General features: G+C 45.6%; 1 protein-coding gene across 2 annotated transcripts in view; it reads right to left on the minus strand.

The window, feature by feature from the left end:
* Cpxm2 (carboxypeptidase X, M14 family member 2) overlaps positions 1-17,543 on the minus strand; it is a 114,196-nt gene that overhangs the window by 15,303 nt on the left and 81,350 nt on the right. For both annotated transcript variants that reach the window (XM_075972538.1, XM_075972539.1), the window contains exons 7-10: positions 15,267-15,355; positions 6,356-6,479; positions 3,348-3,544; positions 1,066-1,245 (exon numbers count right to left, since the gene is read on the minus strand). In XM_075972538.1, the coding sequence (XP_075828653.1) occupies positions 1,066-1,245; positions 3,348-3,544; positions 6,356-6,479; positions 15,267-15,355 (590 nt within the window). The remainder of the gene's footprint in view (positions 1-1,065; positions 1,246-3,347; positions 3,545-6,355; positions 6,480-15,266; positions 15,356-17,543) is intronic.

Here is a 17,543-nt window from a genome sequence, read left to right on the forward strand (position 1 = left end):
CAGTGCTAAAAGATCAAATTAAAGGTTGATGTGGCTTAATATAGACATGTAAATCAAGTCGGATTATAATAAACTGCGATTGTCACGCAAAGATAATTTCAGTAAGACAAAGTTGATGACAACAGAGGGGCACAGGAAGTCATTTACTGTGCAGACAGAAATGCCAACTCAGTGGTACAATGTGCTTGCCAGGCTTCATCAACCTTGATTCTGGTGTTTAAGCACACCATAGGCCCTGAGTCAGGTTAATTACAGAGCACATCTCATTGCACAGAATCAATATCGTTCCATGCTGGGAACACACAGTCCAACCCAAGACCCAAGTCTCAGGTGCAGGTGCTATAACCGGGGTGATTTCAGCCCCTCACACACCCCATTGCTTCCCATCCTAAATAAGCTGGCTCTCATTTTCCCTCAGTTTTGTTTTAACTGCATGTAAAGATGTCAAATTTACTGTTTAGTTTTACCTGTCTTTCTCGGTTTTTTTTTAACACAGTTTATGCTCCTAAGATTCATTCTTGATTTTGATGAGTGCTATTTCTCAGTCTTTTCCACTTTACAATGAAGAGACTATTTATCTACATAGGTGAAAATGGACATCAAGTAGTCAGTCTTTTGCTGTAAGGAGGCGTGGTGCTTTGAACTCTCTGGTGCTATGTTCTGGTACACACATCACCAAAAGTGAAATGGCCACATGTCACCAGGACTCCATCTTGTATATATCATCAGAAGTGACAGTGTTTATACACCTAGCAATTGGTGAAAGCCGAAGATAATTTCATGGGAGTATAATTGGTATGGATGAGGATAATGATAGTAACAAATTCATGCATTTTGGGGGTTGCTATTTTGATTCTTCACAACTCTGTACTTATAAAGAAATTCAATCAAAGAATTTCAATAATACCAGCTTGAAAGGCAGTTATGACCTAGGGTTATTCCTTCTGCTGGAGAAGATGAGAAAGGAGAGCTAGCCTTGTCTCAATCCTCCACGCCACACCCTCTGCAGATACCAGCAGACAGTCTTCTGCCCTACAAATGAGAGGGTTTTTTTTTTTCACTCACTGTGGCATTTTCAGAGAGATACCACTCAGGGATGGCAATGTAGTGGTTGGGCACTTTCCTTGGGACATTCTGCCGGTCCTCGGCCTCCCAGAGCAGCGAGTTTAAATCTGGAAAGTTGTTGTTGATATCGATCCCATCATGGGTCCAGCGTCCCAGGGACCAGCCTCCCAACTCGGAGCCCTAGAGAAGATCCAGAAGGTAAAGAGCTCTCAGATGCAGTAATGCAGTAGAGAATTGGGGATGTGCAATGTGTCTGGGTCTCCTGTGTGCATCTCCAAATCTCTGAATGCTCTTGGCTTCAGAAAAGACACCACAGGAGATTATAGAAAAACCTGCTATTAATGTCTGATAAGCCACAGACAACATAGCTACCTCAATCCAAAGATGGACACCCAGGGGACCACTCATACCATATGGCCAAGTTCAAAAGGCTTAGACTTCTTCTTGGACCTCTCCCTTGCCCCTTCCTCCACTGCTTGGCTGAGCCTCTGAAAAGGAAGAAGCCTGGAACTGGAGCATTGCAGTATCACTTACTATCCATGCAGTACCAATGTGTCCCCTGCCCGGAATCCTGGCTGGGTTTTGTTGTGGTTTGTTTTTGTTTCGTTTTTTTACTCATTGTTCTTTGGCTCTTTGGGGGCCTGCAACCCAGCTCCCAAATAAATACACAAAGTCTTACTCTTTCTTATGAATGCCAGGCTTTAGCTTATTTCTAGCCTGCTTTTGTTAAATTATCCACACTACCTTTTGCCTTCGGGCTTTTATCTTTCTCTATTTCTGTGTGTCTTTCTTTCTTTATTACTCCATTGCTGTTTGTCTAGCTGGGTGGCTGGCCCCTGTTGTCCTCTTCTCCTTCTCCTTTTTCTTGTTTCTCTCTCTTCTCTCACATTCTTCTCTTTCTATTTATTCCGTCTGCCAGCCCCACCTATTTCTTTCTCCTGCCTCGCTATTGGCCGTTCAGCTCTTTATTAGAGCAATTAGGTGTTTTAGACAGGCAAAGTAACACAGCTTCATAGAGTTAAACAACTGCAACATAAAAGAATATAACATATCTTTACATCATTAAACAAATATTCCACAGCATAAATGAATGTAACACATCTTAAAATAATATTGTACAACACCTAACTTTGTAGTTAGTGTTGTGTCCATGGCCATATCACCCTGAATGTGCCCAATCTTGTCTGATCTTAGAGGCTAAGCATTGGTTGGGCCTGGTTAGTACTCGGATGGGAGTTATCATTACGACTAATCAAGTATTCGTGCCAGAACCGACAAATACAACTAAATGTTATACTTTAAAGCTCACATTGGACAGGCACCTCTACTTAGTGCTCTATTTTATCCCAAATACTTTGAAATATCATTATTGATTCATGACATGATTTAATGCAATTATATACATATATATTATACACATCTGTGGCATACACCAATTCCATATGATAATTAGAACACAAACTATAAGCAATATCTCAGAATCATCTAAACAGTTATCATTAGGGGACAGGTGAGAATATTAGAGATAATAACCAAGACTAGCACATGCCTCGGAAGTGCTCAGCCAAGCCGAGGTGCTACTGGAATGAGGTGCGCTGCTACACACTGGGCAATGACATTATGTGTGTGGATGCTCTCCAGCTGTGGACATACACCTCTCGGTCACCATCAGTCTCAATTCCTATTTTGCATCCCTTAGAAACTTGGAGATTAGAAGAAACAATCGGAAAGAAGGCAAAACAGCTCCCGTAGGCAAAGGCTGCAGACATAGGCTCCCACCTTCAGCAAAGAAGGCAAAAGTGGCTGGGGAGATGGCTCAGTTGGGAAAGTACTTGCTGAGCAATCGTGAATCTAGATTTCCCCAGCACCCAAGTAAAAAAAACTAAGTGCAACAGTGTGTGCCTATAATCCCAGCACTAGAGAGTGGAGACAGATAGATCCCTAGCGCACGATGGCCTGATGGTCTCGCTGAATCAGTATGGTCCAAGTTCAGCTATAGACCCTATCTCAACAACTAAAGTGGGGAAGCTATGGAGAAAGCTATTGAGGCCAGCCTCAGAGCCTCCCTGTGCACATATACACACATGTACATGCACACCCACAACATATATCACTTACACACTTATCAAAAATAAGAGAGAGGGGGAGAAAGAGAGGGAGAGACAGACAGGCAGGCAGACAGACAGACGGACAGGCAGAATCAGATTCCTGGGAGTTGCGCTAAGCACACCCTGGAGCTGGGATCTCATATTGGTTGCATCTGGAGTCTAGAAGACACTTACTCCTTCGCAGGCCTTCTCATAGCCATCAGGATTGAGGGAGGGTAGAATGTGGATCCGTGTCTCTTCCACCAAGCGAACGATGCGTGCGTTCTGCGCCAAGTACTCCTGGCAGAGGAACTGAAGCAGCAGCAGCAGCAGCTCACGGCCGAGTACCTCATTGCCATGGGCCCCTGCGATGTAGTGGAACTCGGGCTCACCTTGACAAAGAAAGAGAGGCACAGGCTCCTGCAGGCGTCTATACAGACCCTGACAAAGTTTTGAATGACACAAACACCTTACAGCCATGTTTTTTTTTCTTTCAAATAACCCCCCAAAATTTTATTGGGATAATTATTTTAAACTCAAGTGCTCAAGCACGTAGGAAGGGAAGAGACAAGCCTGAATAACTAGAGCCATGGGGTGTGTGTTCTCACTTAGCAAGGACATACCAAATGCCTCAGTACTGGTGATTACAAGCTAAACACAAAGCACAGCCATTGCTTTTCTCTTCGATGGTGTAGTTTCTCTTGGGGATTTTCTTATTGTATTTTACAAGGAGCCAAAGATGAATGAATACACGAAGAAAATGGTCTTAAAGGAGTTAGCTAGGACACATGTTGGTGAGTGGTCTGGATATTCTCTCCTCCAAAATTCAGCTTGTTAATGACAGGGGCTGTGGATTCATGTGTGTATGTCTATAAAATTCAAGTTCAAGTCAAGACTCTGTGATAGTATGAAGAGGCAGAGCCTTTAGAAGGGGATGGGGGGGGGTTATCATCCTCGGAGAATGTAGCCTTCCACCGCTTGTATCGTGCAAGGGTCAGCAGAAAGCAGGTCATCACCAATCAGGCTGCAGAGGTGCTAGCATCTTGATCATGAACCTCCCAGGTTCACCACTTGGGAGAAATAAATTTCTGCTGTTTATAATATGCAGTCTTGTCTATTTTGTTATAGCAGCTAAACAGATTAGAATATTTTCTTCCTTGTCAAGTGGTTCTGTGTGAGGAAACATGATTTTATCCACAGGTAAGGATTTTGCCTCCTGAAAGAAACTCCTGAGATAAAATCCGGAGACAGGAAACGCGGAGGAATGATAGACCTATCTTTGGCACCGTATCTTGTGCACCTAGATTTCAGAGGATTTTGAGATCCTGGTCAGTTTTACCTACAAGAAAACTGAAGGTCCACCCGGCACGCAGGGACTTGGAGTAGTGACGGCTGGATAGGAAACAGCTGAAGACTGGCTACATTTAAAGACACCATAGACATTCTTCAAAAAGAAGGGAGCCCGCAGTAGAGAGTGCAGAAGGCATATTTGTAGTCAAAACGGTTATGAAACTGTCTCTTTACTCAAGATAACGAGAAGCTAAGCGCAATATTAAGATGGGTAATTCTATCTCCCGTGCTGTGGCGTATAGGTCTCTCTTTCATCTGTATGTTTCTCTACAGGAATGTGGCAATATCAGGAATTGATCTCCATGTCTCCAAAATTTCAACTGCCAGATTCTGTCTCTATACTAATATTAATTTATCAATAAAATTGGTGTGTTATATAATACAAAAAGAAAGAAAAGAAGGAAGGTAGGGGGAAGAAAGGAAGGAAGGAAGAAAGGAAGGAAGGAAGGAAGGAAGGAAGGAAGGAAGGAAGGAAGGAAGGAAGGAAGGAAAGTGAGCCCTGTGATTTCAGTCATTCATGAATCAGAGAGTCCAGAATGTTCTCCTGGAAGAGGAATCTGTTTTTTGTTGTTGTTGTTGTTTCTGAGACCCGGTTTCTCTGTAGCTTTGGAAACTATCCTGGAACTAGCTCTTGTAGACCAGGCCAGGCTGGTCCCGAACTCACAGAGATCTACCTGCCTCTGCCTCCCAAGTGCTGGGATTAAAGGTGTGTGTCACCACTGCCCGGCTGAGGAATCTGTCTTATATCCAGCCATTTTCTCCTTTGTCTTGTGTTTGGCCTCAGAAGCAGAGAGCACAATTGCATGTGGCGCCTGAGCAGCAAAGGTGGCTGCTTCTAGCTCAGGGAGCTGTGCAGCTCTTCTAAGATATGAGGGACACAGAACCAAAATCTGCTTGGTGGTGAGATAGGTGACTTATGCCCTGAATCACAAATGCTCTCATGTAGAATGTGAGGAGATGCCTTCAAATTAGATAAGGAGCTACTGAAAATGGGGTGCCAATATCTTGGTTGGGAAGCTGGCATAGTTAGCACCAGCTGCCAATTGGACACAAACCTAGAGTCACATGGGAAGAGAGAACCTCGGCTGAAAATATACCCACATTAAACTGGCCTGTGGCCATGTCTGTGAGGTTATTTCTTTTTTTAAAATTGATTTTTATTGAGATCTACATTTTCCTCTACTCTCCTCCCTGCATCCCTCCTTTAACCCTCTCCCAAGGTCCCCATGTTCCCAATTTACTCAAGAGATCTTTAGCACTCGGGAGGCAGAGGCAGGCGGATCTCTGTGAGTTCGAGACCACCCTGGTCTACAGAGCTAGTTCCAGGACAGGCTCCAAAGCCACAGAGAAACCCTGTCTCGAAAAAAACCAAAAAAAAAAAAAAAGAGATCTTGTCTTTTTCTACTTCCCATTATAGATTAGATCTATGTATGTCTCTCTTAGGATCCTCATTGATGTCTAGGTTTTCTGGGGTTGTGATTTGTGGGCTGGTTTTCTTTGCTTTGTGTTTAACAAACCACTTATGACAATTAACACGTGTACTCACTCATAAGTGAGGTTATTTCTCAACCACTAGTTGATATAGAAGGGCCCAGCCCATTGTGGGTGTACCACCCCTAGGCAGGCGCTGCTGGACTGTATTTAAAAGGTAGTTGAGAAAGGCCATAACCAAAATTCTTCCTTGGCCTCTGCTTTAGTTCCTGCCTCCAATTCCTGCCCGAACTCCTTCCCTGGTTTCCCTTGACGGTGAGCTAATAATACCTGTGAGTCCAGACAGACCCTTTCCTCCCAAGCTGCTTTTGGTTATGACTCTTCTTACAGCAACAGAAAACAAAGACAAAAATCCGTCTCACCAACTTCATGCTCCCCAGGGCGGTCAGAGATCTCTACAGCATACAACTTCAGGCCCTGGTGGCTTTTGCCAATGTTGTAAATCCTGGTGATATTAGGGCACATCTCATTCACAACCTTCATCAACTGAAAGACAAGATAAATGAAAGGTTTTGAATGGTGATAGCCGCAGGCTTAAAAAACAAAGGACAAAAAGCAGTGTTCCCCAAAAGACAGCTATTTCCACAGCCTCTCACCTCAGCACCCCCTCCATCCCACAGCTCTGTTGCTATACCTCTGTCTAGAACACCCTCTCTGGTCCCCTATTTCCCAGAATAATACCCGCCTTTCCAGCCAGAACCTATCCTTTGACAATCTCCTCTAAGGAGAAGCTCCTGGCCATTGCCTACCCTGGCCTGGTACTCTTAGGACACTTGATTATGTTATAGTGATAGCTTCTAGCTACATACTGAATGTCTGGGCCCCTCAGCTGAAATCTAACCAATGCAATAGCATTAAAAGGCGAAGCATTGAGTCCATTGAGATGGCTCAGTGGCTCAAGATCCTTGCTGCCAACCTGAGTTCCATCTTCACATACAGAAAGGAAAAAACCAACTCCCACAAGGTGTCTTGATCTCAGCAAGTGAACGGATGCCTGCAAGTGCCCATATCCTAACATACCTAATAAATAAATGTAACAACATATATTTTTTATAAAACGAAGTGAAAAATTAGATGGTAATTATGTCATGTGGGTGGAGACTTTGTAAACACAATGAGAACCCTTTAGAAGAGGCAAAGGACTCGTGTGTGGAGCAGTGGGAAGGCCGCATACACGTGTGAACCAGTGGGTGAGCCCTCAGCAGACACCACACCTGCCAGCACCTTGAAGTGGCCTCTAGGACTACAAACAAGGCATTTCTGTGGTCTACTAGTCTGCCATGACAGCTCCAGCAGACTAAGGCATCTTCCTGGGTTGGGATTTTCACTCTCTCAGATGTCACATGTGTTTGTCACCACCTGGTTGTCGTCACCACCTCCTACCCCATTGGTTGTCATCACCACCTCCCATCTCCCTGGTTGTTGTCACCACCTCCTTGGCTGCAGTCAGCATCTTCCTGGTTGTAGTCATGACTTTCTCACTGTGATTTCCATCTTTCTGAACCAGTCTCTTTGGAGATCAAATTGTACAAATATGGAGTATTTGATACTAAGTTTTCATAATCACTGCACACCTGAAGAAGGTGTCCCTGCCCTTCTGGAGCTGGGGGTGCAACAGGAAGGAGGCATTGGATGATGCAGCTCATGAATGTTAATGAAGAACTTCATGTGGTGGCCACGGACACAAACCTCATGGGCCAGGTGGTGGGCTAGAGTGGGGAAGGAACCCACATACCATGGTCTAGAGTTTAAGATCAGATAGTTAACAAACAGAATAGTGTGAGCTATCAGGGGATGTAATGAAGGCTCTCTAGTAGGAGAACAGCTTCTAGGGGGATGGAGGACCAGTGGCATCCTCTCCTCAGAAGTTGCCTGCCTTGCATCCCTGACCGGTGTTGTGAGCATTGATTGGTTGGGTGAAAGGTGTTTTTGCAATCCCCAGGCACCAGAACCTGATGTAAAGAACACTGTATTCTCTCTATGTTTCCTGAGGACCCCGCTCTCCTCTGTGTTTACTGAGGACCCCGCTCAACCCTGTGTTTACTGAGCACTCCGTTCTCTACCAGGCACCATATAGACAGTGAAGACTGGAAGGTCTAGGAGGATCATTTCAGAGCCATGAGTTAAGAACAGAAGGGACACTCTGGCACTGGCAGAGCAGGCGAAGAACACCCTGGCAAGGGTGGTGAGCAGGCAGTATCCGTTGGAAGGACTCCGCTGTCCTGAAATACAATCTAGAACTGCAAGTGTCCCTTTCTCCTGCTGCAGTGTGAACGATGGCCATAGTCCACTGGCCTCGAGGCCCTGTATGCTCATCCCTCCTGGTGTGGTCACACTGACAAGGATCTTAGCAGGTCCTGGTTGGCAAGGAAGCCACTGTCTCGGGTTCAGGCCAAAGATTATTTCTTCAAGAATAAGACCTAGGTAGTCCATTACTAAGTGGCAACAAATTTAAGTTTCAAGCACAGCTCTGCCTTCCTTCTCTGTTACCCTCGATCTTTAGTGCAACCAGCACCAGAGGTCACAGCCTCCACACTGGAGGCAGACAAATGTCTTCCCCTGAATACAGCCCCTCACCAGCCCATGTGGCAGCACTGGAGACAGTGAGGGTGAGGAGTGGGGAGATGCTAGGAACCAACACTAACTGAGAGACATGGGGCAAAGACAGAGCTACGTTCTAATCACAGTCGTGCAGAACCTATGGAGACAAGTCCAAGCACTGGAGAGAGAAAAAATGTGTTGCTGTAGCTTGAGTGTATGTGTTCCCTGAATTCACAAGGTGGAATCCAAGACTCAATTTCATAATGTGTAGGAGTGAGGGCTTTTCTCGGAGGTGATCAAGTCACGAGGCTCTGCCCTTGTCAGTGGAATGAGTATCCTTATAAAGGGACAGGAGAAAACTAGGTAGGGCTTTGCCTTTCCATCTTCCACATGATAACCCAGAAACAAGGCACCATATTGGAAGTAGAGAGCAGCCCTCACTAGATACAGAATCTAGTGATGCCTTGATTCTAGATCACCCATATCAAGAACTATGAAAAATTAACTTCTATTGTTTAGAAATTACTTGTTCTCTGGACTTTTGTTAATCTGTGAACAGACCAAGGTAAGAAAGATGTAAAATTTGCCAAATCATCAGTACAGTGATTTTATGGAGGATCCTTCAGACTTGGGGTTCTCTGTTGATATAAGAATGCTTGTCCAGTGAATGGAAGTATTCCTTAAAAATTGTTTAAAGCAGCAGAAAAGGTTTTCTTCCATCATCTTTCTTCGGAGACTACCTCTAATTCAACGGAGAAGGAATTATCAGAGGGAGAAAACCACAGTGAGAATTCATGGGTCATGTGGTGGTTTTAAAGAAAATGGCCAAGCAAGTGAGTGGCACTAATGGGAGATGTGGCCTCGTTGGAAGTAGGTATGGCCTTGTTTGAGGAAGTGTGCCACTGTGGAGGGCTTTGAGGTCTCCTATGCTCAAGCTACATCCAGTGAGATAGACCACTTCCTGTTGCCTGAAAGTCAAGACGGAGGACCCTCAGCTACTTCTCCAGCATTATGTCTGTCTGCACACCACCATGTCCCACCATGATGATCATGGACTAAACCTCTGAAAAATGTAAGCCATTCCAATTAAATGTTTTCCATTCTAAGAGTTGCTCTGGTCATGGTGTCTCTTCATAGCAATAGAAGCCATAACTAAGACAGAAGCTGGTACCAGGAACTGGGGTATTGCTGTGATAGGTTTGACCATGCTTCTGTTTGGAGTAATTAGATTTTGGGAGTTTGGGTTAGGAAGGCAGTGGAATTGTTTAACTACTACTTAATGAGCCATACTAGGAGAAACATGGAAGACAGTGGTGCTGAGAATGATTTAAACTATGGGGGGGAGGCACTCAAAAGGTTTCAGAGGAGGAGAATTTTAGTATGCTTCCTAGAGATTGTTCTTGTGATATTTTGGTGAAGAAGTGGCTGCATTTTGGCCTTGACTGGAGAGTCCGCCTCGGGCAAAAGTGAAGAGATTTGGATTAATTCCCTTGGCAGAGGAAATTTCACAACAACCTAGTATAGACTCTGTCATGTGGTTATTAGTGTTCATGTTTATAAAGGTGTATAATAAAAAAGGGCAAGCTGAGGAAGGTAAAATTCAAAATGTACAATCTAAAAAGACATGAAAGAACAGGAAGTGGAATGGAGCTAAATCCTGTGTTCAAGGAGATAATAAGATTAAGAAATGAAACAAAGGGAATGGTGACTTCAGGGCAAGATCCCACCCAGTTAAATTTCGAACTTGTGAAAAGGAACTAAGGAAAAACTTAGAGTTAGATGTGGTGGGGCATACCTTTAATCCTAGAACTGAGAAGACAGAGACAGGTGAATCTCTGAGTTTGAGGCCAGCCTGGTCTAAAGAGCAAGTTCAAGGACAGCCAAGCTTAGGCAGTGAAGGAAAACAGAAAGCTGGTGAAGATGGAATTAAACAAGGGGCCATGTTCCAGCCCCAGTAAGCAGCAGAACCTGGCAGCTTAGGTCCTGTGGTTCCGGCTTTAGAGTTAAGGAGAGAAGGAAGGAGTTATGGAATAAAGCTACTGAGGAGGCATATGTCATGGGTCTCCCTTGGATGGAGGCCTAGTAGAGCAGCCATTGTGTGAAGCTATGAAGTTGAAGCTTAGATTGCCATGGAGACCCCAATATGTTAGAGATGCCAGAGTCATGGGTTACCTGCTGAGGAGAGCTGCTAACAGGGAGTGGAACTGGCCCAAGAGAAAGAAGTGTGTTGCAGTCAACAAAGCTGAAAGGAGTTGGAGATTTGAAGAGCGCTTTGACATCAGACATGGAGATGCAGAGTTTGGGGTTTGCCCAGCTGGTTTTTGCTCTTGCTTTGGTCCAGTACAGCCTAACTCTGCTCCCTTCCCTATGTTTTGGAATGACAATGTATATCCTGTGCCATTATTTGTTGGAAGTATGTGATCTATTTTTATACTTTAATTTTACAGGGGATTATAGTTATAAAATTGCATGAATCTCAGAAGAGACTTTGAACTTTAAATTTAAATAAGTTTGAGATCGTTAGAGACTATGAGGTCTTTTGAAGTTGCACCGAATGCATTTTTGCACTATGATATGGCTACAAGTCTTTGGGGGCCAGGGACTGAAATGTATTGGCTTGAAAGAAAATGGTTCCTAAAAGGAGTGGCACTATTAGGAGGTGTGGCCTTGCTGGAGGAAGTGTGTCACTGCGGAGGTGGGCTTGGAGGTCTCCCTATGCACAAGCTGCACCCTGTGAGACAGACCACATTCCTGCTGCCTGCAAGTCAAGATGGAGGACACTCAGCTACCTCCCCTGCACTGTCTGCCTGCACACCACCATGTCACACCATGGTGGAAATGGACGAAACCTCTGAAAATATAAACCACCACAATTAAGTATTTTTCTTTTCTAAGAGTTGCTGTGGTCAAGGTGTCTCTCCCTTCACAGCAATAGGTCAGAACTAAGATAGGTCAAAACTTTGGCTGCCTGGACTTTCACACCTACTATCTTGTTCTGGCTTTCCACCATCATCACCTGTCCTCACACTCAGGCTGAACACACAGCACCCTGGCAGGCTCAGCTAACTCCTTGACCATCAGTACTGCCAACTAGCTGCCCTGCAACTCCTATCTCAACCCTTAACGGCTACCTACCTGCACCATATTAAATAACAACACAACCTGTATTCCTTGAACATCTGGGACCTAGCCATATCATGACTCAAAACAAAGATACACTTTCCCAGGAAACCTATGTCTTTTCTAACTAAGAAAATGTTCCCAGTGAGAACATGTCTTACACCTTACTTCAAATACACCTTAACGGATGGCTCAGGTCAACTACCCACCTCAGAAATACCTCTCCCCTCACACCCCATCCCGAGAGTTCCTTTCCTAGGGCCTGTGGTGGGGCTCACCAACCTTCCCTCTACATAGGAAGGAATGCAGCTCACTCAGGACCTGTGTTCTTCAGTACCCACCCGATACTCCTACTCCACCCCTTTGTTATTGCTGGCCTCTTTGTCTGGATAAGAAGATCAAGCTTCTTCCTTCTCTGTCTGCTAGCATCTACCAGAAATCCAAATATCACCTGGTCCAGCTATAACCAAAGCTTCCTCCAGCCACAGGCAAACAAGTCCATCTGTCCCATCCCATCTGTCATGACGACATTAAGCACATTTAGCATAATTTTCATATTACAGACTTACGATAAGTGACAGGGTTATTGCCCCCATCATTACAAGGGAAGGAGATGAAGATGCACATTTAAATAAGTAACCAGGAAGTTATAAATACATACACTAAGAAGACCTCCAGTGTTCTCTTGGCATAATTCTCTTTGCCTTGAATATGAATGTTTGGATCGTCTTCATCTTCCTCTCTGCCTTCGCCATCTCTTGCCCCCTCCCTCTGTCTGGAATAGGAGCCGTGTAAGTCAGTGCTCTACAGGCGTATGCTGCATGGAAACCACACACGTTCTCGCTGCTGTCCTCTTACAGTGGGATGAACATCTCCACGTGTTTTACTGCCTTCTCATTATTGCTTCTCTTTTTATCGTTGGCTAGAAAAGTCTCTCTCAGTAGCAGACTAAGCCAACTCTTTTTCCTGAGCTAGAAATTTTTCTATAGCCACCTAGAAGACTCCATCTGGGGAAAGGGATAGCAATTCTGTCTTCTAATCCAACTCCAAGAACCAACAATCTACATAGTAATGGCTTCTGGCTTGACTCACTGGGACTGAGAAACACTCCCTGGACAGTTTTCAACTCAGTGATTTGGGACAGTGGGACTTCAGAGAGGGCCCAAGATGGCTATACTGACTCTGAGTCCTCTTGGCTCTAGCATCTCCTGAGTGGTAATCATCATGGTCACCTCATGCATAAAGCACATACTACCGGCTCTCCCAAGAGGACCCCAGTGATGCCCATGGGACAACTATTTCAAGGTCTCAACACCCAGGGACTCTAAGCCTTCAGCTCCCTTTACGTACACTTGAAGTTCATTGCACCAACTGAATTGCTAGCTGTCTCACTTCTGGACTTGATGAGATGCCTTAAAACACCCATCAAGCAAGGCTGGGTTAACCCGCCAGTGCTCCCGAAGACAGAAGGGTGGGCAGACTCATAAAAATACCCTGAGAAAGTGGAGCAGCAGGCATGAGTCACAAACCTCATGTCCAACCACATTATCTCAGCTTCTGAAGAGCAAGACAGTAAGAGGAGTTCTTTAGCACATCCCACCTCTACGTCTGTGCTGACAGGTGTCTGGAAGCCGCACGTAGCTCAAGTAAAATGACAGGGAGACAAGCCAGGCATGTTCATTCCGTGGAACTGAAGCTCAGACTAATGAGTCCGATCTCAGAAACATCTCTTACCTTTGTCCTGAGCTGCTGGCTCCTTCCTTCAGCCCGCAAGCCCTCCCTCCGAGCTACATTAACTAGCCTTTGGCGAGTCCTTACGTGCCCATGTAATCACGAGGTTATTTCTGCTCGTTATGTCTTCAAACAGATTCTGGAATAGCTAAGAATCTTTGGCTTGCCAATGCCTTCTCATACTTTCTAGCACATTGCTGTAGAGCGCTGTCCTCTGGACATACAGGTCATGATCGTCCTCAACAGAGCGGCTGTGACAGTAGACTTGCAAGAGACCCTCAGGAACCAGCCCAATGACTGTTGTCCTCCCCTCACTGAAGGAGTGGTCAGGGTCATTGGATTGTCACCTGAGAGCCCAGCCATTCCCTCCTGTACCTGCTTGTCAGCTGAATGGAATTCTGTTCTAGCTGCAAGCAGCCTTGTGATCTCGAAGGTGCTGGGGTGTATAGAAAGCAGGAGGGTAAGTGAAGTCGGGGAAGGACTCTGTATGCGCAGCTAGGTATGGAGAAATTGGTATTCATTCTGGGCTGAAACTTTCTGTTGGTGCAGCTGCTTGGGCATCACCTGCATTCCTGTAAGTATCCCCCAACCCATGTTCGGTATGGAAGTTCAATACACTCATTGGTTCATGAAGCTTGACTTCAGTGAAATCAGATTTTGTCCTCGGTGTCCTATCCAAGGTGAGCAGGAATTTGCTTGTGTCTCCCTGGGAAGCACGGAATGCCCATGCTGGGTGTGAACAAGGAACAGGGAACCAGAGACAGTGAGCTCACTCAGGTGCTGCCCTTTCGCGGTTCTCACAGGTATGTTGCAGGCAGCATGCACAGGCTGACACAGCTCAGAGTTACAGAAACTCTGAGTCAGTCTGAGGAGACTCCCACTTGATCATCATTCCCTGCTACTTGAGCTCGAATTCCTAAAAGCACCAACTCTATCTTCTCAGGCCTGGCTGTACAGGACAACTTCTAGGACATGTCTGCTAAGGCTTCGACTTCACTGGGTCTGAGGTGGCTCATGTGTAGATGCTTTATAGATTTCCCACATCACTCTAGCAGACAACCAAGGCTGAGCTAAGAATCTAAGTATTGACTGACTTAGGCCCTCTATATGTGTATGACAATCGTGTAGCTTGGTCTACTTGTGAGACTCTTAGCAGTGGGAGCTGGGCCTGTCCCTGACACGTTGGCAGACTTTTGGGTGCCTATTCCTCATACTGGGTTGTCTTACCAAGCCATAATATGGAGGAGAAGCTTAGTCCTTCCTCAACTTGATATGCCATGCTTTGTCGACACCCATGGGAGGCCTGCCTCTCTCTTAACAGAAACAGAAGAGGAGTGGATTCAGGGTGGGGAGTGCATAAGAGAGGTTGGGGGAGAGAATGGGAGGCGAGGAGGGAGGGGAAACTGTGGTTGGGATGTAAAATAAATGAATATATTCAATTAACAATTTTTTAAAAAGAATCTAAATATTGTGGTAAAGGGTTATAGCACTACACTGAGTCATGGTGACTCAGTTTCCCATCTATAAGAGAAGGTGATCACATTCCCTACCTTCCCAGGCTCTTAGAAAGATTGAACATGTTAATAGAGTTCACTTGTGGAACACAGCATGCAGACCCATGGGAAGACTTTCTGTTCTACCACAAGCGCCCTCTTACCTTCAAGACCACGTTCATTAATATTAATGAATTAATCCTTCAACTGGTGACCCAACTCAAACACAAAGAGCCTTTAGGAACTAAAGGCTCCAGAGAGAAAAGTTTAGCTTTGAGCCCCGTTTCAGCCATTTCCTATCTAAGGAGGCCCCATCGGGTTGCTTACCGGCTCGGGCCTTGCTAATCTGCGACAAAGTCAGGTTGGAAAACCCATACTCCGGTCTTACCTGGCGCATTTCCTTATAGTTGTGGTGCTTAAAATCCAGGTCATCGGTGGTGGTCATCTCATTGCGTCGGTGATAATAGTTATTAGGATCTAGGGACAGAAAGATGGTTTTGAATTTCTTCACAGTCGACTATGGCGCCCCTTCTGGGGGCCTGGATTACGTGATGACAGTGGAGGCAGAAAGCTGAACTTCTAACGTGCATTCAGCATGCCAAGCCACCAGGAGGCACGTGGGAGTTGGAACTGTTTCAAGGTTAAGAATGTACAGTCACAAGGTCTGGGCTTAAATCTCTACTTGATGTAGGATGGCCTTGGACAAACCCCTCGAGAAGCCTGTGCCTTACTTTTTCATCTGTAAGTGGGGAAAGAACAGCATCACCTCTGCCGGCTTACAGAGAGCAGTAGAAGCCCATGTGCCTGGGTTTCTATCACTGAGAAACAAGTAGTTATAAAGGTCGAAACCACATGCGCATCCTTGGAGACATTAGGAAGCATATACCCACTGTTAGTCTCTTAGCTGGGAAGTGTTCCCTTTCCTTCTTCCTAATAGAAGCCCGGCATGTGAGAATCCCCTCTTCAGACACCTCAGAACTCTCAGGCACCAGCCACAGGGCCAGGCTGCACCTATCACAGCACCCAGCTGCTCTGACCACTCCAGTGGAGGCCAAGAAGACAGTGATAAATCTCTCCCCAGGCAGAGGATGCCAAAACACTGCCAACTGGCTGTGGGGCCACTTGACCATGAGGGGACTGCCAGCACAACCTCAGTGACCAGCAGGACCCAGAAGTCCAATGATGTCAAGAGCTCCTGGTCAGCCAGCCCTGAAGCCCTCCGTCTATGACATTTAGAACAGAAGCACCTGCTGTAGTTTGCATAGGAAATGTTCTCACGGTTCATGTTTCCAGTTAGTGATATTTTAAAAGAGGTAGTAGAATATTTAGTAGGCAGGGTCTAGCCATAGGAGTTAGGCCATTAGGGGTGACTTTGAAGGTTCTGCCTGATCCCCAGAACCCTCCTCTCTATTTCCTGTCTACTGTAAGAGCTTCCTCCACCGCATGCTCCCGCAACCGTGGCATTCCATCTTGCCACAAGCCTGCGCTTGCCACAAGTCAACAGAGCTGAGGACTATGCTCCAAAAACCTCTGGAGCTGAGGTCCGAAATCAATTTTTGCTCCTTGAAAGTTGTTTATGACAAGTATTTTGTCACAGATATGAAAGTCTTATTGACACAGCAGCCTCGCAGATGTGACCAGAGTGTAGTAGAGGTGACCCTGAGGACTACGGCTCTGGTTCAGGGAGCATAGCCTGCTCGCCCTGGCTTCCTTTTCACTGAACTTGAATTTTCTTTTAAATTCCTATTATGTTGTGTATATTATTCCAAAACAAAGATGACGCAGAAGACTGGGTCAGGGAAAAGGAAGAACATGAAGGAGAGTAACAAGAAGGGACCCCCGATGCCCTTGTCCTCATCTGAGGAAGAAAGGCAGAGGCTCCCAGGTCCTGGTCTTCATGCTGACACTTCCCCACTAGAGGATTCAGTCAGGAAACCTCAGTTAGCACAGACCCTCACCCCATGCCAAGAGCATCAGAACTTCAGAAGCCCACAACAGCTTGGGATCCACCCAAGTCGCTCAAAGGCCCATTCTAGAAGCAGGGGTAATAGTGGGTTGCAGAAGGACCCCTGAGATGTCAGGATCAGTAGGGAGCCATCTCTGCCACCCAAGTCCCCAGACTAGGAGTACCAGCTGCCTAATAGACCTACCTCAGCCCTGCCAAATCGATTTCACAAAATCCTAGGTGACTCTGCAGGCTCTATGTAAGGAGCGCCAAGCCGTGACTCCATCACAGGCAGGAAGGCGGCGTCAGTACCCACTTACATAGCCACATGAACTGGCCCTGCTGGAATCCCTAACAAATGGCTTTAGCCTTGGAGTCTGAGGCCACACACAACAAATTAAGAGTCACTGGGGACTCAAACACCAAATAGAGTGTTAAATCTTCATGAACGATCTAGCAATACTATAAGAAACAACAGCTGTCATGAAAGGCGGTAACTTGCAGGAGGGAGATAGGAATTTTTTTTTCCAGGCAAGAAAGCCAAGGCAATCTAGGCTCAGCCAAGGTCCCAGTTATTTCTTGGGGCACAGGAGGTCCATGCCTTTGGAGAAAGCTTTCCAGGTCCATGGGTTCCAAAGCAAAGGTAAGGAGTGACAGTTTTTGGGTTTGGTTTTAATTTTGCATTTATTGACACTGACTTCAATTTGCTGTTTTCTAAAA

The sequence above is a fragment of the Microtus pennsylvanicus genome, chromosome 5 (genome assembly GCF_037038515.1).
Source record: "Microtus pennsylvanicus isolate mMicPen1 chromosome 5, mMicPen1.hap1, whole genome shotgun sequence".
In the NCBI taxonomy this organism is placed as follows: domain Eukaryota; kingdom Metazoa; phylum Chordata; class Mammalia; order Rodentia; family Cricetidae; genus Microtus; species Microtus pennsylvanicus.